Source organism: Hylobates moloch, unplaced genomic scaffold (genome assembly GCF_009828535.3).
Source record: "Hylobates moloch isolate HMO894 unplaced genomic scaffold, HMol_V3 SCAFFOLD_1, whole genome shotgun sequence".
Classification (NCBI taxonomy): domain Eukaryota; kingdom Metazoa; phylum Chordata; class Mammalia; order Primates; family Hylobatidae; genus Hylobates; species Hylobates moloch.
Window position 1 is genome coordinate 220,212,531 of NW_026652276.1, and position 22,726 is coordinate 220,235,256.

Sequence of the window (22,726 nt, forward strand, 5' to 3'; positions counted from 1 at the left end):
TCCTCCCATTAAGAACCAATTTTTCCCCTTTGGGGGTGATTATGATATTACCCCGGTTGAAATGTATGGTCTAGATGTATCAAACTTAGTATTATAGTTACATTGTAGGTAACTTGCTGGCAAAATTAGATACAAACCATTCTTAAGAATTTACATTCCAACTTTATCACTAAACACTTGGCCTCTCTCTCCCTTCCCAAAAATATCTCATCCCCCTTCCTTCCATCCTCTTTTGCATTACCTTCTTAGTCTCCTACCTGCTTCCATTTCCAGCCGTCAAGCCTACATGTCTTGTCTGTTGGTCTTCTGTGTGGAGTGTGCTTGTGTTTATGTTCAATTATTGCATATATTAGTTTTTCAGTATGAACAGCATGAACTTTCCCTTCTCTGGTTGTCATCTTTCACTCTACTTATATCAAAACACCCAAATATTGCAATGCGAAAAGAAAAAAATTATACTGATTATATCTTGCCCTCTTTCTTCATAAGGCAGGTTCATGAACTGTCCTCTTTGCCTTGTCCATTTGAGCTTTGTAATTTGACATTTCCGTGAAGTAGACTTAAATGGTTAACCCTAATTCTTTCATCTAATAGGGAATACCTTGCCCTCAATGTTTATGTAGCCCTTTGCTACTACAAGTTGGATTACTATGATGTGTCTCAAGAAGTTTTGGCTGTTTACCTTCAGCAAATTCCTGATAGTACCATCGCACTCAATCTTAAAGCCTGTAATCATTTTCGCCTTTACAATGGCAGAGCAGCGGAGGTATTGATGGAAGTGTGTTTTTAATGTACTTCATTCCAATTTGAATTACTTTATACTTTCCAAGTTATTCATGAAACTCTGTTATCTGTAACTCTTGATTAATATCCCTTTGTCATTGCCAGTGTGATTCTATAAGAACCTAATTATATGTTTATCGGGTATTCTAAAAAGAATGTTGACTTCTGAATTCTCTGTGTTATGTCCATTAAATTGTAGATTATTTTACTGAGATGCCTTACATTTAAAACCAAATGCTTATGTTTAAAACCAAATGCTTCTGGCCGGGCGCTGTAGCTCAGCACTTTGGGAGGCCGAGGTGGGCAGATCACTTGAGGCCAGGAGTTTGAGACCAGCCTAGCCAACACGGCCCCATCTCTACTAAAAATACAAAAAATTAGCCGGGTGTGGTGGCGCATGCCTGTAATCCCAGCTCCTGGGGGGTTTGGGGGCCGGCGGAGGTTTCAGTGAGCCCGAGATTGAGCCACTGCACTCCAGCCTAGGCGACAGAGCGAGACTCTGTCTCAAAAAAACCCAAAAACCAAAAAACAAATGCTTCAGCTTCTTCCTCTAGAATCTGTGTGTGGCTCTGTGATTGAATGTCACCAACATACATCCAGTAAACCACATTAGAAACCTGGCATATCTGGGCTGGGTGCAGTGGCTCACGCCTGTAATCCCAGCACTTTGGGAGGCCGAGGCTGGTGGATCACAAGATCAGACCATCCTGGCTAACACGGTGAAACCTCATCTCTACTAAAAACACAAAAAATTAGCCGGGTGTGGTGGCGGGCGCCTGTAGTCCCAGCTACTCGGAGAGGCCGAGGCAGGAGAATGGCGTGAACCTGGGAGGCGGAGCTGGCAGTGAGCCGAGATCGTTCCACTGCCCTCCAGCCTGGGCGACAGAGCAAGACTCCGTCTCAAAGAAAAAAAGAAAGAAAGAAAGAAACCTGGCATATCTGTTGGCTCTCTTCTTCATCTCCATATAATCATCCCTTAGTTCCTATCAGCTATACATCCTAGATATAGCTTTTATCTATCCCTTCCTCTCCTTGGCCACTATTCTAATCCAGGAGTTTCTCACCTCTTATTTTGGCTCTTTAAATAGTGTTCCTGCCTTTAGTCAGTCTTGTTATCTTCAGTCCAACCACTGAATTTGTTCTACATGTCATACTGTCTTACCACCATAGCTTTGTGTGCAGCATTCTCACTCCTGGAATGACTTCCTTCTTTCTCTGCTTGGTACACGTCAACTTCTTTTTTAAGGTTAGCCCAAGAGGCAAAAATAGTGGACATTTTATAAATACTTAGAAATTGGCTAACTTGTAGGCACCATGCAGAACACTTTAAATCCATTATTTAATTTCCCTGACAAGCCTGTGGTTAGAGGCTATTGTAGTTCTCGTTTTGTAGGAAATCGAGAAAACACAGGAGGCCATAGATTATTACCTCTTTTTATTTAATTTAACATGTTTTAAATAACATGTAACTTTACTAACATTTTAATAACATAATTTTATTTAACATATACACATATATACATATATAGATATAGGTAGATACATACATAGATAAAGAATAGAGAATATGTTCTACACTATATCTATATACAAATATATGGATATAAATAGATAATTTAACATGGTTATTACTTTAGTTGATGTCAGAAGCCACCAAAATTTAAATGTAAAATTTCTGCATGTGTCAAACTTTAAAAATCCTACCCTTGCCCTCCAAACTGAATTACTTAGTATACACTTGAGCACGTAATATATACTTATATATTAAATAAAATACATTCTTGGGATAATAGTCATTTCAACTAAAGAGTCCCCCAAGTCTGCCTAATTGGCTTGTTTCCAGCATCAGCAGTTTAGTAATAGACTGAATTAGCAATTTGGTGTCTTTAGAGTTTTCACCCATTAGTAAGAACAAATAAATGAAATACATTCTTGCCCTTCTACCTGGAGTCAATCAGTCTTGGGGAAATTTACCAATTTTGGTGTATGGTCCAATTTATTAAATGTTTACATTTTGTCTGTATATGTCATTTCCATAGTATGGTTACTCAATATCCTATCTATAGTATACACCTAGAATTATCCAAGTTAGGACATCAGAGTGTACTTCTGACCCCAAAAGACAAGCTTTTTCCTTTGAAATTGTGTCAATGTAGTTTATATATTGATTTTATAATGTACTCCAGCAGTAGAAGGCTATGTCAAATGTACCAGAAGAACCTTTTTTTGGTAGCAGTAAGATAGAGTTTATGTTTAATTACTATAATTTTAATAAGCTATTTAAATTCAGACACTCTTCTAACTTGTATAACAGGGTCTATATTATATTGTTTAGTCTCTCACAAACACCAATAGCATCCTGCTTTTCTAAAGTAAACAGGAAATAATTTGTAATGATTGACTTAGTTCTTAAAGTACTTTGAGTAACTTGTTCAGGCTTATGCAACTAACATAACAAGTGGCAAATTCAAATCTCAAACTTTTGTCTATCTGACTCCAACATAGACTTAACCACTAAAATGTCCTGCCATACACACACACAAAATGTCTCCATTCTGCTTATTATTTGTCAGTTGCCTAACTATCTTCAATCTAAACAAGCTCATTGATGGTTGAGACTGTGTCTTTTGACATTTGTGTCCCAGGACTGAGCACAATGCTTGCACAAAGTTGATGCCAACTACTTATTTGTTGAATGAGAAATTAAAAGTATGACTGACAAATTAAGGAGAATCACATTTAAAAGAAGGAGGAGGTACAAAAGGTCAGCAGAAATGAAGACTGAGAAAAGGCCATTTTAATTAGAGTTTCCTACATTTCCTTATCTGATTAGGATATCATTTTTTTTTTTTTTTGAGACGGAGTCTCGCTCTGTCACCCAGGCTGGAGTGCAGTGGCCCAATCTCGGCTCACTGCAAGCTCCGCCTCCCGGGTTCACGCCATTCTCCTGCCTCAGCCTCTCCAAGTAGCTGGGACTACAGGCGCCCGCCACCATGCCCGGCTAATTTTTTGTATTTTTAGTAGAGACGGGGTTTCACCGTGGTCTCGATCTCCTGACCTCGTGATCCACCCCCCTCGGCCTCCCAAAGTGCTGGGATTACAAGCGTGAGCCACAGGATATCATTATTATTGGAGCTTGAAGCTAGGTTGCAAGGAGATCAGGAGTGAGTGAGTAACAACTCAGATTGAGAATTCTCATAGAGGGTGTGGCAGAAAGGATGGCAAGTAGATGATGAAAAAATAGAAACATTGAATGTAAGATGCTGGTTTAAAAAAATAAAATAAAAAAGGAGGAGAAAGCTGCTGGTTTTAGAGACTAAAGAGTTGAAGAACTTTTCCCCCAAAACTGGCACAGCCTCTAGGGTAGTGATTATGAGTTTGGGCTTGGAATCGGATAGACCCAAATTTCAACCCTGGCATAGTTGCTATGTGACTTCAGGTGAAATACTTAACTTCCTTAAGCATCATCTGTAAAACAGGGAAAAAATAGTATTGACTCATTGTAGGTTCTTGTGAAGATTAAATGGTATGAGGTATGTAAAGTCCTTAACTTGATATACATGGTAAACTGTCAGTAAATATTTGTAATTATTAAAGATTTTATAGGCTGAAACATAGTCACATTGATCTTTTTCTTTATGTTTAGTGCTTTCTGTATCTTAAGAAACCATTTCTGGCTAGGCACGGTGGCTCACGCCTGTAATCCCAGAACTTTGGGAGGCCAACCTGGATGGATCACCTGAGGTCAGGAGTTCGAGACCAGCCTGACCAACGTGGTGAAACCCCATCTCTACTAAAAATACAAAATTAGCTGGGCGTGGTGGCACATGCCTGTAATCCCAGCACTTTGGGAGGCCGAGGCAGGCAGATCACTCGAGGTCAGGAGTTCCAGACCAGCCTGACCAACATGGTGAAATCCTATCTCTACTAAAAATACAAAAATTAGCCGGGCATGGTGGCATGCACCTGTAATCCCAGCTACTTGGGAGGCTGAGGCAGGAGAATGGCTTGAATCTGGGAGGCAGAGGTTGCAGTGAGCCAAGACTATGCCACTGCACTCCAGCCTAGGCGACAGAGCTAGACACCATCTCAAAACAAAAACAAAAACAAAGTAAAAAAGGAAATATCCTTGTAAGGTTTTTTATCTCAAAGGAAAAGCTTTTGATGATATTTCATCATTAAGTATGATGTTTAATGTAGATTTTTAAAGATATCCTTTATCAGATTAAGGAACTTCCCTTCTAGTGTTAATTTGCTAAGAGGTTTTATAAGGATCAGATGTTGAAGTATAACATCTTGTATTCTTCGTCTATTAAGACAGTCATATCATTTTCCTTTATTCTTGTGGCAAATTATTTGAAGTATTTTCTACTGTTAAATCAACTTTAGGCTGGACATGGTGGCTCATGTCTGTAATCCCAGCACTTTGGGAGGCTGAGATAGGCGGATCATTTGAGGTCAGGAGTTTGAGACCAGCCTGGACAGCATGGTGAAATCCCATCTGTACTAAAAATACAAAAATTACCCTGGTGTGGTGGCATGTGGCTGTGGTTTCAGATACTTGGGAGGCTGAGGTGGGAGGATCACTTGAGCCTGGGGGACAGGGGTTGCAGTGAGCTAAGATGGTGCCACTGCACTCCAGCCTGGGTGGCAGAGTGAGACCCTGTCTCAAAAAACAGAATATTTTAAAAATCAATGTTATACCAGAATAAACCCAGCTTCATCATGGTTCATTCTTCTCTTTACATATCACATATTAGATAGCTATTATTTAATTTGTTGCATCAATACATATTGGTTCGATTGGTTTATAATTTCCTTTTTTGGTATAGTTCTTGTCAGGATTTGGTGCAAAGATTATCTCAAAGGAAAATGAATGAATTGAAGCAGGTACCATATGTTTCTATTTTCTGGAAAAGTTTGTATAAGATTGGCTTTTATATTTCTTAAATGTTTAGTAGAACTCATTGACAAAACTGTCTAGGTTTGGAAGATTTTAAATTACCTAATTCAGTTCCTTTAGTGGTTATAGGACTATGCATGTTTTCTATTTCTTCTTGTGTTATTTTTGGTAAGTTGTATTTTTCTAAAAATTTGACAATTTCATTTACATTTTCACATTTTTTTAGTCTTTTCAAAAATCAACTTTCAAAAATCCTATTATATAACTGTTTTTTTATTTTATTAATTTATGTACAAGGGGTCCCCAAAAAGTTCATAGAAAATTCCATTTTATCCTTCCTTTGCCAGTGTAGCTCTTTAGTAGTTCCTGCTGATTGTGGGAAGGGTCTTTCACTAGACTTCCCACCTTGTGCTGGTATTGGGCTTTCTTTTTTGTCTTTGTCACCTGGCACCATATGGTCTTAAAATAGATCAAATGCAGATACAGATATGACAATCCATCTATCCCCTGTTAAGCCAGACATTAAAGATATTTGCAAAAAATGTAAAACAATAACACTGTTCTCACTAAATTTTTGATTTGATAAGTACAGTTTCTTAAAGTAAAAAATATGTATGTCAATATATAGTGGGGTTTATTATTGTTATTTTTAAACTTTTAAAAAATTTAATTTTTTTATCTTCAGTAATGACAAGTTGCTCTGAAATTGAGACCAAATGTTAATTCCAACATATTTTAAGGCATATTATTACTGCCATTTTCAATGAATTGAATACTTAAAATTTTCTGTTTTAATTTCTGATATGATAAGTATTGATGGCTATTTCCCACATAAACAAAAATTCTTTGAGATTATTTATAGAGTATAAAAGGGATCTTGAGACCAAAAAGCTTGAAAACTGCTGATGTAAACTAATACTACCCAAAACTTTGGAATTGTACTGTGGACAAGAGAAGAGTGATAAAAAAAAATTGCTGAGCAGACATGCACTCCCAACTATGAGATCAGGCAGAATGAGTTTGTGGTAGTTAGTGAAGAACAATCAAGAATTTAATGATTTTATCCAGAAAAGCTTAGCAACCTACTAATAGAAATAGAAAAGGGATGAAAGGAGGATTTCTTAACATCTCCTTTCAGATTAAAGAATCAACCTTAGTTGTTTAAGGCTTAGCTTGTTAATCACCTTTGACACTGAAAGAAAAAACTAACTCTAGGAGTCTTCAGACTTGAGTATCCCAGTTTTCAAACTTGCTGCTTAGTATAAGTTTCAAGTCACTTAACTTTTTTTTTTTTTTTTTTGAGACAGTCTCGCTCTGTCACCAGGCTGGAGTGCAGTGGCGCAATCTTGGCTCACTTCAACCTCCGCCTCCCAGGTTCAAGTGATTCTCCTGCCTCAGCCTCCTGAGTAGCTGGGACTACAGGCGCGCGCTACCACGCCTAGCTAATTTTTTTGTACTTTTAGCAGAGATGGGGTTTCACCACGTTGACCAGAGGAAACATGGTCTCGATCTGTTGATCTTGTGATCTGCCCGCCTTGGCCTCCCAAAGTGCTGGGATTACAGGCATGAGCCACTGCGCCCGGCCCAAGTCCCTTAACTTTTATAAGCCTCGTTGTTTCCATTTATTATTGCCCTCATTTGAAAATGTGGATAATAATAATTACATTGACCTAGAGTCATGAGGATCGAATGAAATAGCATGTTAAATTCCTTGTAAATTATAAACCATTGTGTCAATATATGGTATAAGAACTATACACTTGTCATTTTCATAAGCCTTTCTTTTTTAAATTTCAGGCAGAACTCAAAAGCTTGATGGACAATGCTTCTTCATCCTTTGAATTTGCTAAAGAACTCATCAGGCACAATCTGGTGAATAATGATTTCCCATCTCGACTGAGTTCAGTCCTATTCTGCTTTGGTACATCACAGCAATTAGAAAGATGAATGAAAGGAGATGCCCCAGCAAATAATGCTTTACTCCAAAGGAACCCCTCCTCACTGTGGAGGAGATAAGTTTTAAAGTACTAATCTGTTTCCTTAAGGAAATCCTTGTGAGAACAGGAATATATTTAATATTTGGAAAGAAGCACAAGGCAGTGTAGATCCAGGTGTCTGTTTTTTTGAGCAAGACAAAGGAACATATCCCCCTGTGGTTTAAAATAAATGGGAAATATTTTTGCATCTTTGAAGGATGACTGAGAGTTCATTCTAGTCAAGGACATGGAGCTAGAATGAGGCTGACATATGTAAAAGATTGTGAGCAGATTGATCTTACTAGAACAGTACATTTGTACTGGGGAATAGCAGACACTCAAGTTGGATGGGTGGTTGGGTTTAGGGCTAGATTATGATTCTGCTGACCAAGTAATATAGTGAGATGCAGAACAGCTGCTCTCAATTCAGATACCTGGGAACACTGGGCAAATCAACTAATACTACTGAGATTCTTCATCCAAAAGTGGCAGTAATAATAACTATGCTTTTTCCTTCTGATTTCTCTATTCCTTTTTGTAGTACCAATTCTTCCAGTAAACCCCAGCTGTTTTAGACTCCCCTTCTCTTTATCTCCAATCTCTATTCAGTTACTAAATCCTATTCTCTTCTTGTTGACAGTATCTTATATTTACTCCATTTCTTCACTAGTTCAGGCCTCCATCGCAGATACAGTTTTATTTGGATAGTTACTACTATGAGTTTCTGCATCTAATCTTTTAACTTCAAATTTAGTTTCTAAATTGAAACCAGATTAATTTTTCTGGAGAATTATGGGTTATATAGTAGTCTGGAATTTAAGCTTGGAGAAAGATAAAGACTTGAGAATAGATTTAGGAGTTATTGTAAGAGTCTTGACAGATTAATATGGAAGGTTTTCAATTGCTGAAGTGAAATAAATACTGTAAAAAGGATTAAAAATAGAAAAATATGGTTCCAAAACAGCATCTGTATTTATGGGACAGGAGGAAGGAGTATCAACAAATGAGACAAGAAAGGGCAAACAAGAAGAAGCATCTAGATAATGTAATGTCATTTACAACTGCACATTTTAATCACCTGGGAGGCTTTCGAAATTAATGATGCATGGGCCCCATCCCCAGGTAATCTTATTTAATGGTTGGTCTGGAGCCCAGCTATCAGTATTTTTTTGAAAGCATCCCAGGTGGATATAATGTACAGCTAAGGTAAAGAACCACTATATGAATATATGACTGAAAGGAACATATGAAATAGGGATAATTCTTAGAGAGTAGGATTAGAAAGAGAAGTAACGATATGGAAATTTTTCTTTCATAATACTCTAAGTTTTTTCCAATGAACACATATTACTTTTATTTTTTTTTAAACCTGAAAAATATCAGGGCAATATAAGTGGTTGTTAAAAAACATCAACTTTTGAAGTTAGATTTGAGGTCAAAATCAAGTTCTACCATGTACTAGCTTTGTAACTTTGAGTAAGTCACTTAACATTGCTGAGTCTGTGTTCTCATATGTAGAATAGGGAAAATGAAAGTACTTATTTTGGCCGGGTGCGGAGGCTCATGCCTGTAATCCTAGCACTTTGGGAGGCCAAGGCGGGTGGATCACAAGGTCAGGAGTTGAAGACTAGCCTGACCGACATGGTGAAACCCCACCTCTACTAAAAATACAAAAATTAGCAGGACGTGGTGTCATGCGCCTGTAATCCCAGCTACTCAGGAGGCCAAGGCAGGAGAATTGCTTGAACCCAGGAGGCAAAGCTTGCAGTGAGCCAAGATTACACCACTGCACTCCAGCCTGGGCGACAGAGTGACACTCCGTCTCAAAAAAAAAAAAAAAAGTACTTATCTTGCTTTTTTTTGGGAAGATTACATGAGGTAATATGTGTAAGGTGCTTCACACAGTATGCATTTAGAAAATGGCATTGATAGGCCGGGCGCGGTGGCTCACGCCTGTAATCCCAGCACTTTGGGAGGCCGAGGCGGTCGGATCACGAGGTCAGGAGATCGAGACCATCCTGGTTAACATGGTGAAACCCTGTCTCTACTAAAAATACAAAAATTAGCCGGTCGTTATTGTGGGTGCCTTTAGTCCCAGCTACTCGGGAGGCTGAGGCAGGAGAATGGTGCGAACCCGGGAGGCGAAGCTTGCAGTGAGCGAAGATCGCACCACTGCACTCCAGCCTGGGTGACAGAGTGAGACTCCGTCTAAAAAAAAAAAAGAAAAAAAAGAAAATGGCATTGTTGTTATTATTGGCATCTTGGAGGCATCAGTGTCAAAACTGCAGACACATCATGGGAGCAAGAGAACAGAAAAGTCCATCGAATTTGGCTAAAGAGATTAATTTGTGACTCCTGAGAGTGAGTTTATTTGTATACTGAGAGCAGAAGCCAATGTTTTGAGAGGTTAAGGAGTGTGAGGATGAGAAGAAAGTAGAAGCAGTAAGCAACATACTTTTGAAGTGTGGCATTGAAAGAAAAGAGAAAAATAGGGCACTATCCAGAGGAAACAGTGGGGCCAAGTGGAAGATTTTTCAAGAGAACAAAAACCCCTTGTGTGTGTTTAAAGTGAGAAGTAGGACCAGGGCTTTGGGAAGATTGAAGGTACAATAATTAATGGAGAAAAGAGGTTCAGATGGAGTTAGAAGTCATGGGATCAAGAAGACAGGTGAATGAATCTTGGCAAAAGAAGGGAATATCTGAAAAAGGAACCAAAAAAGATCACTAAATAGATATTTCAGGATCGAGAGAAGAGATTATGTAGTTCATGCTGGATGACCTTGCTTTCTGTGCATTTATTTGTGAAACAGCTTGCTACATTCCAGACACTATGCTAGGCTCTAGAAATACAACAGTACACAAAATAAATTGTCCTTTCATGGATTTTTTTGTTTGTTTGTTTTGATTTCTAAGCTTTTCTCTGTAACACTTATTATCACCTGGTAACATATTTATTTGCTTGCTTTATGGAGGTCTGTCCCCACTTGACTAGTCTGTGGTGACAGGGGAGTGGCCTGTTCCTGCTATAACCCCTGTGCTTGTTACAGTAGTGGGCATATAGTACACGCTAATGAATGTTTACTAAATTAATTCAATGAAACACTGAAATATGTGCCACACATTTAGCCCACTTGTGCTCATTTAATCCTCATAATAACCTGAAAGGTAGGCATTACTAATGCCATTTAGAGATGAGGAAACAGGCTCAGAAAGGATATATAAATTCCATCATGGAGTTTTTGATTTAGAATGTCTGCCTAGAAAAGAGTTTTGTTAATTATTGGGTACTTTAGGAGTTTTCTGCAGTTCTTATGAAGAGGAAAAGAGATGTACACAATAAGGGTTATGCTTTTATTCTATTTCTCATAGTTATAATAATTTTATGTTTTAATCTTTTTAATTTAAATTTTTGTGAGTATACAGTAGATGTATATTGTTATAATTTAGATCATGGCTTTCTTTCAATGAGGTCAAGGTTATATGTATAAATAGAGCTTCAAAAATATATTCGTCCTTTCAAAAAATAACTGAGTGCCGACTATACTAGTCACAGTTCTCGGGGCTAGGAATACACAGTAAATGCAAAGTTCCTTGCCATATGGAGCTTATATTCTGGTGGATGTAACAGATAAACAGATAAAGAAATATACAATAAAATAAGGATATAAGTGCTGCGAATACAAAAGAAGGGCAAGGGTATAGAGAGAATGATAATGGAGGTAGGTTTTACATAGGGTTAAAAATAAAATGTTTAATTATGACAAGGCTGTCAAGAAGGATCAAAAGCAGAGAGGAAAGAAAAGAAGAGAGATGGTAAGAAGCATAGGGATTACGTAGGCAATAATAAATTCAGCCAATAGTAAAAGTTCTCAATATATCAACTGATTCCCAGAACTATTTTAGTTGAATATCATGAACCCAGTTATATGTGCCAGCTCCTTAAACATTGTCACCAATAAATATATACATCATTATTGCCATAATAGCATGATTTCTGTATCTCTAGGTTGTTTTCCGAGGAGGTGAAGGGGCTTTGCAGGTTTTACCTCCCCTAGTTGATGTCATTCCTGAAGCTAGGCTAAACTTGGTGATTTACTACCTTCGTCAAGGTAAGAAAAATTTGTCCTGGTCTTACTTACAATGAGATATTTTAGAATAGTTAAATATGTCTGATGGAACTATTTGCTTCACTTTTTAAATTCATACTTCCAAAAATATATTTGCAACGAGTTCATAGAACAAGTTTATTGGTGGTTATTTGTTGTGCCTTTTTTTATCCTCTTTCCTCTTCTGTCGCCTCCTACCTTCTCCCTCATTCTGCTTTTTCTTTTTTCCTTTTATTTTTCCGTCCTTTATTCTCTATCCATTCTTTCTTTTTCATTGTTTTTCCTCCCCTTCCCTTATAGTTCTTTTTTCTTTTTCTAGTTTCCCCGTTGTATAATGTACATTCACATTTTCTTGTGTCTTTTGGAAAAAGTATTAACTGTTTCTTATTTGCTTTGATTGTCTGCCTTTCTGTTTCTTTGTACCCCAAGCTGCTTATGAGAAATACTATGATTCAAAGAGGATATGATATTTATTTCCCCTAAGTAAGATTAAAATTGTCAGACACACACCTAAAGCAGCCTTTTCTAACAGCTATGAGTACAGGGTAGCAGCCACCATGCATTTGTAGTGGCATTTGGTCATGGGCCCTGGACTAACAATGTGGGCCTTTTTAGGTGCATGGTAGAATCCAACCAGGACAACAGATTCCTCATGGAGGAAAATGTATTTATTAAAATAAGAATATGAACTTGCAAACAGTCCTATTTTATTTTATTTTATTTTATTTTATTTTATTTATTTATTTATTATTATTCTTTTGAGACAGTCTTACTCTGTCGCCCAGGCTGGAGTGCAGTGGCGTGATCTCCACTCACTGCAACCTCTGCCTCCCAGTTTCAAGCGATTCTCCTTCCTCAGCCTCCCAAGTAGCTGGGATTACAGGCGTGTGCCACCATGCCTGGCTAATTTTTGTATTTTTAGTAGAGACAGGGTTTCACCATGTTGGCCAGGCTGGTCTTGAACTCCTGATCTCAGGTGATCTGCCTGCCTCAGCCTCCCAAAGTGCTGAGATTACAGGTGTGAGCCACCGTGCCCAGCCTCTCTTTTATATAAAAGCAAAAAGAAATATGTTTTGGACAAGAATGAAATAAACAGCATATATATTTTATAAATTATTTTTATTATGGAAAATTTCAAACATAGACAAATAGTACAATAAACACCCAAATACTCACCCTGGATTCGGCACTTTTCAAGATATTTCCAATCTTCTTTTTTCATCACCTCTTTTTTGTTCCTGAAATGTTGTAAAGCAAATCTCAGACTTCATGTCATTTAATTCCTATATACTTAATATATATATCTCCCTTTTTAAAAAAAAATCGTTGCTTTTCTTATCTAATACAATGCCATTGGCATAGAATGCCTCATCCATGTTCTTAGCTTCAACAATTTTTAAGGTACTTCATGGCTTAATATGAGTTTTCTAAGGATATTTCGTTATTTTTAGCATAACTACTCAACACCGAACATGGAGAGTTAGAAGACAGATAAAACAGATCATATTTCCCATGAATATTTAAGTACTGAAGGATCTTATCTTTTGGGAGGACTGCTTCAGGAGGGTTTTCTGGAATACAGGCTAGTATAATTACTTTGTTGTGTTTCAGATGATGTACAAGAAGCTTATAACTTAATTAAGGATCTGGAACCTACTACTCCTCAGGTAACTGAGAATGTTTTACATTTTTACTAACCAAGTTCTGCTAAAAGTGGAACTTCAGAAATTTAGTTGGAAGTCATATTAGAGAAGATTAGGCAGATTCCTGCCTGTAGAATCCCAGGAAAAGACCATATGTATTCATTTAGGAATGTTATATGCGACTTGTGATATGAGAATGAATGTTCTAGGCTTTTTGATGTTTTTAAACCCCCTTATATGTAGTCATTTTGTCAAAAAGGGTAAAGAAATTTGGAAAATTCCTTTAGTATTTGGAAATATGAAAATTTAGAATTCTGATGAAAGTAACAACTGGATACATGCAATTATCTCATAAATTGTCTGTAACTTGTCTTTCTTCCCCATTGGATCGTTAACTCCTTGTAGTCAGGGACTGTGTCTATATTGTATCTCTAACACTATGTACATAAAGTATATAGTAAACATTCCATTTATTGAATGAAAGACTGAATGAAAAATATTTCCAGACCCCATGGAGTTTAAACAACTATATTTCTCAAGTATATTAAAAGATTCAGCTTCTTTCATGTTGTTCTTTGTGAGCTCTCTTAAATGAAAGATTGATAAAGCTGCTAGCTAGGGAGGGTATCTATTAAAGAATTGAACCAAGTCTGAAAAAAGGGATACAAGTGAGGCCCCAGGACTCCAAAAGAGAGAATACCTTATAAATGGACATCAGAGGACACTTTTATTTATTTATTTTTTAGGAAAAGGATTTCTAGCAAAGAAAAGTTACTATAACATTGGAAAGGGGCCAGGAGTGGTGGCTCACACCTGTAATCCCAGCACTTTGGGAGGCTGAGGCGGGTGGATCACCTGAGGTCCAGAGTTCGAGACCAGCCTGGCCAACATGGTGAAACCCCGTCTCTACTACAAATACAAAAAAATTAGCTGGGCATGATGGCTGGGGCCTGTAATCCCAGCTACTTGGGAGGCTGAGGTAGGAGAATTGCTAGAACCCTGGGGTGGAGGTTGCAGTGAACTGAGATCCTGCCACTGTACTCCAGCCTGGGTGACAGAGCGAGACTCTGTCTCAAAAAAAAAAAAATTGGAAAAGGAAAATAATATATATGGTATGGTCACAGAGAATGGCAGTGGTTGAGAAGGTAATAAAAATTATTATATCAACATTTTACTTTTTTTTCCATAGAATTGAAATAAAATGAAACTTATCTCCTGGAGCTTCCACTGAATTATTTTTGCTTAAGATTGAGAATTTACAAATATGGTAAATTATGTTATATAGATACTTGGCTGCTGGAAACTAAATGAGTGTCTCCTAATTCTTTCATTCAAGCCAGGGATAGAACAGAGAAAAGTAACTGTGGGTAATCTTTGATAATTTATATAAAGTATTGAGTTAATACAAGGGGTTAATTCGAAAATGATCTCATAGCTCCACATTCCTCTTAATCAACGTTATTCCATGTTTCTAGGAGTATATTCTCAAAGGAGTGGTCAATGCAGCCCTTGGCCAGGAAATGGGTTCAGTGAGTATGAAATCACTGATAATCTATAGGTTGCAAAGTTATAGGTGTATGGAAGAGAACAAAATGACTATCAAAGTGCAAGCAGCAATAGGCTCTCCGGTAGCTCCTTTTATTTCTCCATATCCCCCAATCCAGACTGCATTGTGAAAAGAATGTTATGTTATTTAAAGACAAAAACAAAAAAAAACAAAAAAACTTGTAACCCTAAAGACTCCTGCTTGTTTAAAAGGGTCCAATTTTTAAATAGCAACTTATTTAATAACAAACTTAAAAATCATTGCACAACTTCATTCTTATTTGCAGTGACTTTTTTTAACTTACATATATCTAGTTATAATTTTGGCATCTGTAAAGTGGGCAAAATTGTTTCTCTGGAGAAGTTATTTTTATAAACACCAAAACACTGTCTAAAATTAAGCTCTTATCCATCTTAATACGGCGTTATTTGTTCTTTTTGGAACAAAATGGGATACGAATAAATCTTTTTATCTCAAGTTCATTCTGCAGTGCCTTGTGTAGTAGATAGGCAGCAAATATTTATTAAATGAGTTTAATAAATACTCTTTGTTATATCTATAGCTCCTGTTCCAAGGTCTGATATATGGTAAAAGAGCAATAGATATTTGTAGAATGATTGCGTTCATTTAATGAAGTTTTAGGATAGAATTTAAGGATTTGATTCTTTTTCTTCTTTTCTGCCTGTCCCTGCACAGGTTTTAGTTCAGTTTCAGGTCTAGTTGTTATGTTAATGAGAATTAGTATTGTTTGGGGCAAGATTTAAAACAAGGGTATATTTAAATCCTGACAAATATGTTAGAACGATAAAGTATAATAAAATAAAATATTTTTACCTTATTCCTCTATATCAGCTCAGTTTGTTTTTCAGAGGGATCATATGAAAATTGCCCAGCAGTTCTTCCAGCTGGTGGGAGGATCAGCTAGCGAATGTGGTATGTCTGAAATCTGTACTTATGATCTGCTTCATAATTGGAGTGGGGCATATATTGACTGTGAAGTTTGATTCTCTGTCTAGGGATGTATCTATTAGGCTTCACATTATAAAGTGTGAGGTCAGAAATAAGAGAGAATATTTGAATTAGTTCTTCTCAACATCTCAGTGAAAGTGGGATAAGAGAATAAATAAAGTACATTTGCTGTTTTGTTCCTGAGAGTTTTAAAACTTTGAATCAGTTTTAGATATAAAATGTAATTTTTTACTGAGTTTTCAAGAGCTCTTTTGAGCATTAACTTTTGTCACATTCTGGTAGGTCATTTGCCTTTAAACTTTGCCTATGATATTTTTTTCCATATAAAAATATTAAAACCAGCCAGGCATGCTGGCTTAGGCTTGTAATCCCAGTACTTTGGGAGGCTGAGGCAGGCAGATGGCTTGAGCCCAGGAGTTCAGGACCAGCTTGGACAACATAGGAAGACCCCATCTCTACAAGTAATAATAAAAAAATTAGCCAGGTATGGTGGCATGCACCTATGGCCCCAGCTACTTGAGAGGCTGAGGTGTCAGGACTGCCTGAGCCCAGGAAGTTGAGGCTGCAGTGAGCCATGTAATTACACCACTGCATTCCAGCCCGGGCAACAGAGTGAGACCCTCATCTCAAATATGTATACACCATACAACCAATACTACAGAAATTCAAAGAATCACCAGAGGCTACTATGAGCAATGATATGTCAATAAATTGGAAAACCTAGAAGAAATGGATAAATTCCTAGACACATACAACCAACCAAGATTGAACCATGAAGAAATCCAAAACCTGAGCAAACCAATAACAAGTAATGAGATCAAAGCCATAATAACAAGATTCCCTGTAAAGAAAAGCCCAGGACCCATTGGCTTCACTGTAGAATTCTACCAAACATTTAAAGAAAAACTAATACCAATCCTACTCAAACTATTCCAAAAAAGAAAGCAGGGGGGAATATTTCCTCTCATTCTTCAAGACCAGTATTACCCTAATAACAAAACCAAAGACACATCAAAAAAAGAAAACTAAAGTCCAATATCTCAAATGAAGAGGGATGAAAAAATTGTTAACAAAATATTAGCAAACAATTCAACAACACATTAAAAAGATCATTCATCATGACCAACTGAGATTTATCCCAGGAATGCAAGAATGGTCCAACATATGCAAATCAATGGGATACATCATATCAGCAGAATGAAGGGCAAAAACCATATGATATTTCAATTGATGCTGAAAAAGCATTTGATTAAATTCAACATCCCTTTATGATAAAAATCCCCCAAAAAACTGAGTATAGACGGAACATGCCTCAAAACAATAAAATCCATATATGACAGACCCACAGCTAGTATCATATTGAAGGGGAAAGTGGAAAGCCTTTCCTCTAAGATCTGGAACAAGACCAGGATGCCCACTTTCACCACTGTTATTCAACATAGTACTGGAAGTCCTAGCTAGTAATCAGACAAGAGAAAGAAATAAAGGACATCTGAATTGAAAAGGAAGAAGTTAAATTATCCTTGTTTGCAGATGATATGATCTTATATTTGGAAAAACCTAAAGACTCCACCAAAAAACTATTAGAACTCATAAGCAAATGCAGTAAAATTGCAGGATACAAAACCAACAAACAAAAATCAGTGGCATTTCTATATGCCAACAGCAAACAATCTGAAAATCAAAAAAGTAATCCCATTTATAATAGCTACCAATAAAATGAAATACTTAGGAATTAACTTAACCAAAGTAGTGAAATATTTCTACAATAAAAACTATAAAACATTGATGCAAGAAATTGAAGAGGACACACAAAAAAGGAAAGATATTCCATGTTCATAGATTGGAAGAATCAATGTTGTTAAAATGTTCATACTACCCAAAGCAATCTGCAAATTAAATGCAATCCCTATGAAAATACCAATGATATTCTTCATAAAAGTAGAAAAAATAATCCTAAAATTTATACAGAACCACAAAAGACCAGAATAGCCAAAGCTGTTCTGAGCAGAAAGGACAAAACTGGAGGAATCACTCTACTTGACTTCTAATTATACCTCAGAGCTATAGTAACAAAAACAGCATGGTACTGGCATAAACACAGACATATAGACCAATGGAGCACATTAAGAGAACCCAGAAATAATCCATACATCTACAGTGAACTCGTTTTTGACAAAGGTGCCAAGAACCTTTAGGGAAAGGACAGTCTCTTCAATAAATTGTGCTGGGAAAACTGGATATCCATATGCAGAAGAATGAAACTAGACTTCCCTTTCTCACCCTATACAAAAATCAAATCAAAATGGATTAAAGACTGAAATCCAAGACCTTAAATAAGGAAAATTCTACAAGAAAACATTGGAGAAACTCTCCAGGACATTGGTGTGGGCAAAGACTTCCTTTTATATTGTTGTTCTTGTTTTTGTTTTCTTTCAAACAAGATAGGCTTTATTTAGATCACCAAAACTAACATTTTACAGAAAAGTAACCATAACATTACACAGCAAAGTATAGCTGTAAAATCTCAAACAAGAAACGCAATGCTTTCTTTAGACCACCAAAAATAATGTTTCACAGAGAGGGAACTGTTAGAAGCAAATGTATAGCTGCAAATTTTCTTTTGCCATCAATATCGAGTCCCTCTAAAATACTTTGAGACTACTTTGTGGTTTCCAAGTACAAACTAACCTTGTTGGACAGAGTTGCTCAGCTTCATCAAAAGAATGAAACCAATTTGCAAAAAAAAAAAATTATTTAATGCTAACAAATAACAAAACAATGTGGTTCTAGCTAATTAACTGCAATGTCTATTGAAATAGCCTAACCTATGTACGCTTCCACGAACATTTCACTGTGGACCCAGTTGCTTTTTCCCTGCCATCACAGATGGCTTGCACAGTAGCAAGTGTTGTGTTAGAGCACTATAGGCACCCAGGAAACAATTCCTAACAGAATAACTACAGTATGTGGGCAACTCAGGACCTAACTCTGTCAGAGCTGCCAGGTGGGCATTGTGTTTGTGCTCTGGGTAAAGACCCACTACCCAGATAGTTGTTCATCTGGAACCCAGAGCGCTGAGCTAGACAGAGGAGTTGTTCTTACAGAACCATCAACACTGTAATAAATTGCCCGGAGATTCTTGCTGCTGTAATGCACCTCACAGGCAGCAACACAAGCTGACTCTGGGAAAAAGTAATCACAGTATTCTGCTAAAAACCTCAAATAGAGATCAAAGTGCTTCAACAAAGCCTTCAGATTTTTCTCAGAAAAGGACATCTTTCCAAGGATTTCTGGAAGTTTTAAAAACAATCGCAGCAAATGTTATGCCCCATAAATGTAAGAGGGTGGAAGCGGCTGGTCACCTGGTGGGTAATTGTCAGGCATAAGCTTCAGGACAGGACCTCGTTCATTTCATTAGTTTTTCTCCCTTCAAAGCCAGCAAACACTGCACTTCCTTCCTTGCTAGGGGTCAGAGGAATAGGTGAAGACAATCTGCTATGCACAGGTGTCTTCTTTTCCAGGTGCAGGAACAGCTTGGTTATACTGGCGGATGTGTCCTGCTGCTGGCACTTGGGCTGAGGTGAGGTGCTGCTGTCAGAAAGTCTATCACAGTTGGTGGTGTGGCTCGTGGACCGCCTCAGAGACTGCAATGCTTCCAACTCAGCTTTGCGCCTTTTGTGGGTGGCTGGTTCACTAATGGTTGGCTGACTCTCTGTGGACTGTGGCATGGATGGATTCAACAAAGGCAGGCTGGGAGAGAGTTCCTCCTGGATCGTATTAGTGTTTGTGGCACTTACCTTAATTGGAAAAAAAAACTTAGACAAAGTCACCTTTTTTTTTTTTTGAGATGGAGTCTCGCTCCTGTCGCCCTTGTCGCCCAGACTGGAGTGCGGTGGTGCGATCTCAGCTTACTGCAACCTCTGCCTCCTGGGTTCGAGCGATTCTCTTGCCTCAGCCTCCCAAGTAGCTGGGGATTACAGGCTCCTGCCACCATGCCCAGCTAATTTTTGTATTTTTACTAGAGACGGGGTTTCGCCATGTTGGCCAGGCTGGTCTCCAACTCCTGACCTCAGGTGATCCACTCACCTCGGTCTCCCAAAGTGCTGAGATTACAGGTGTGAGCCACCGCACCCGGCAAAGTCACCTTTTTATACTGAGCTTGTTCATACGGATAGAGTAAAACCAACAGGAGAGTGTAATCAAAGGTTATTCTTAATCCATCCACCATCTCCTTAAAAAGGTCAACATTCTTTTCTTCTGGGATATAATGCACGTTCATATTGGCATGTGGCATAGCATGATGGTGACGAGGCCTCTCATTGGCTGAAAAGGCTGCATTGAGAGCAAAATGCTTCCAAAATCATTATGATGTTGGTCCGGCATGAAAGTTTCATTAACCATTTCCTCTTGTTAATGTAATAACAATCATCCTTCTGCTGCTTCAGAACTTCAGGTATTTCTATAGTTATTGTTGTTGCTTCCATTTCTCTTTTTGTTTGAAGCTCTGGTTCTTCTTTCACTTCAGTCTTTTCTTCAGTATCACTTTCTTCACTTATTTCTTCATCCTTTGCTGCTGTCAGAGGAACTGCCTAATGAGTTTTCATCATTTTCATCTTTTTCATCAATGAGGAGGCCTTTTAAGACAGAGTCAATCAACACCAGGAAACCTGCAGGACTTCTTTCTTCCTGTGCTCCTCAGGAGAGCTACAGCTTTTCTTGCCAATTTATGCTGTAATCTACGATTTTCATCGGTATCATGAAGCACATGATCTTCGGTTGCCCATTTATCCCAGCTTCTGTTCCAGCCATTAAAATGGATCAGATATTCTGGGATCTTTCTGCCTTTTTTGTCTTTCCCAACAATAACATTAACAATCTGGGTCTGACGGCAGGGCATCCCATGGGAGCCCACTTGGCGCTGGGCCACACTGGAGGAGAGATTTAATATGAAGACAGGAACTGTAGTCCAGAGGCCTCCTCCACTGGCAGCCCACGGTGGCGTCAGGGGGTGCAAACAGTAACAATAAAGCACACTTGAGGTTCCTGACCTTGTGTGAGTGGCCTGGCCCAAAGATTTCTTGAGTAATACCGCGCAAACACAGGCAACCAAAGCAAAAATGGATAAATGGGGTCGCATCAAGTGAAAAAAGCTTCTGCACAGCAAAGGAAACAATCAACAAAGTGAAATGAGAACCCACAGAATGAAGAAAATATTTGCCATCTGACAAGGGATTAATAATCAGAATATAGAAGGAGCCCAGACAACTCAATAGTTAAAAAATCTAACAATCCAATTTAAAAGGGGCAAAAGCTCTGAACAGACATTTCTTAAAAGGAGACATACAAGGCCAGGTGCCATGGCTCACACCTGTAATCCCAGCACTTTAGGAGGCTGAGGCGGGTGGATCACCTGACGTCAGGAATTCAAGACTAGCCTGGCCAACATGGTGAAACTCCGTCTCTACTAAAAATACAAAAAATTAGGTGGGCATGGTGGTGGCGCCCGTAATCCCAGCTACTCAGGAGATTGAGGCAGGAGAATCGCTTGAATCCAGGAGGCGGAGGCTGCAGTGAGCTGAGGTCACGCCATCGCACTCGTCTGGACAACAAGAGTGGAACCCCGTCTCAAAAAAGAAAGAAAGAAACAAAAAGACATACAAATGACAAATGGGTATATGAAAAGGTGTTTGACATCACTGATCATCAGAGAAATGCAAATCAAAACTACAGTGAGATACCATCTCACTCCAGTTAAAATGGCTTTTATGCAAAAGACAGGCAACAATGAATGCTGGAGAGGATGTAGAGAAAAGGTACCCTCGTACACTGTTGGTGGGAATGTAAATTAGCACACCTACTATGGATAACAGTTTGGAAATTCCTCAAAACACTAAAAATAGGATGACCATATGATACAGAAATCTCACTGCTAGCTATATAGCCAAAAGAAAGGAAATCAGCATATCAAAGAGATATTTGCACACCAATGTTTATTGCAGCACAGTTCAAAATGGTGAAGAATTGGAAGCACCCCAAGCATCCATCAACAGGTGAAGGAATAAAGAAAGTGTGGTACGTATACACAATGGAATACTTACTGTTCAGCCATAAAAAGGATGAGATGAGATGAATGAGATGAGATCCTGTCATTTGCAACAACATGGATGGAATTGGAGGACATTATGTTAAGTGAAATAAGCCAGGCACAGAAAGACACACTTTTCACTTATTTGTGGGAGCTAAAAAATATTAAAACACTTGAACTCATGGAGATAGAGTAGAATGATGGTTAGCAGAGCCTGGGAAGGGTAGTGGAGTGGGAGGACAGTGAGGATGGCTACAAAAAAAAAAATTAGAATTAATAAGATGTAGTATTTGTTTTTTGTTTGTTTGTTTTGTTTTGTTTTTTGAGATGGAATCTTGCTCTGTCGCTGAGGCTGGAATGCAGTGGCATGATTTCGGCTCACTGCAACCTCCACCTCCCGGGTTCAAGCAATTCTCCTGCCTCGGCCAGCCTCCCGAGTAGCTGGGACTACAGGCGCCCGCCACCATGCCCAGTATTTTTAGTAGAGACAGGGTTTCACCATGTTGGCCAGGCTGGTCTTGAACTCCTGACCTCAAATGATCCACCCACCTCAGCCTCCCAATGTGCTGGGATTACAGGGGTAAGCCACCATGCCCAGCTTAAGATCTAGTATTTGACAGCACAACAGAGTGACTACAGTTAAAAATATAATTTATTGTATATTTCAAAATAACTAGAAGAGTATAATTGGATTGTTTGTAACACAAAGAAA

At 38.2% G+C, this 22,726-nt stretch overlaps 1 protein-coding gene and 1 pseudogene across 2 annotated transcripts in view; one reads left to right on the top strand and one right to left on the bottom strand.

The window, feature by feature from the left end:
- The window catches only part of IFT56 (intraflagellar transport 56), a 55,003-nt gene that overhangs the window by 14,479 nt on the left and 17,798 nt on the right, over window positions 1-22,726 (top strand). For both annotated transcript variants that reach the window (XM_032761889.2, XM_058427101.1), the window contains exons 7-12: window positions 595-766; window positions 7,484-7,558; window positions 11,669-11,771; window positions 13,380-13,435; window positions 14,887-14,940; window positions 15,827-15,890. In XM_032761889.2, coding sequence (XP_032617780.1) covers window positions 595-766; window positions 7,484-7,558; window positions 11,669-11,771; window positions 13,380-13,435; window positions 14,887-14,940; window positions 15,827-15,890 — 524 coding nt within the window. The remainder of the gene's footprint in view (window positions 1-594; window positions 767-7,483; window positions 7,559-11,668; window positions 11,772-13,379; window positions 13,436-14,886; window positions 14,941-15,826; window positions 15,891-22,726) is intronic.
- Window positions 18,969-20,864, bottom strand: LOC116809414 (male-specific lethal 3 homolog; annotated as a pseudogene).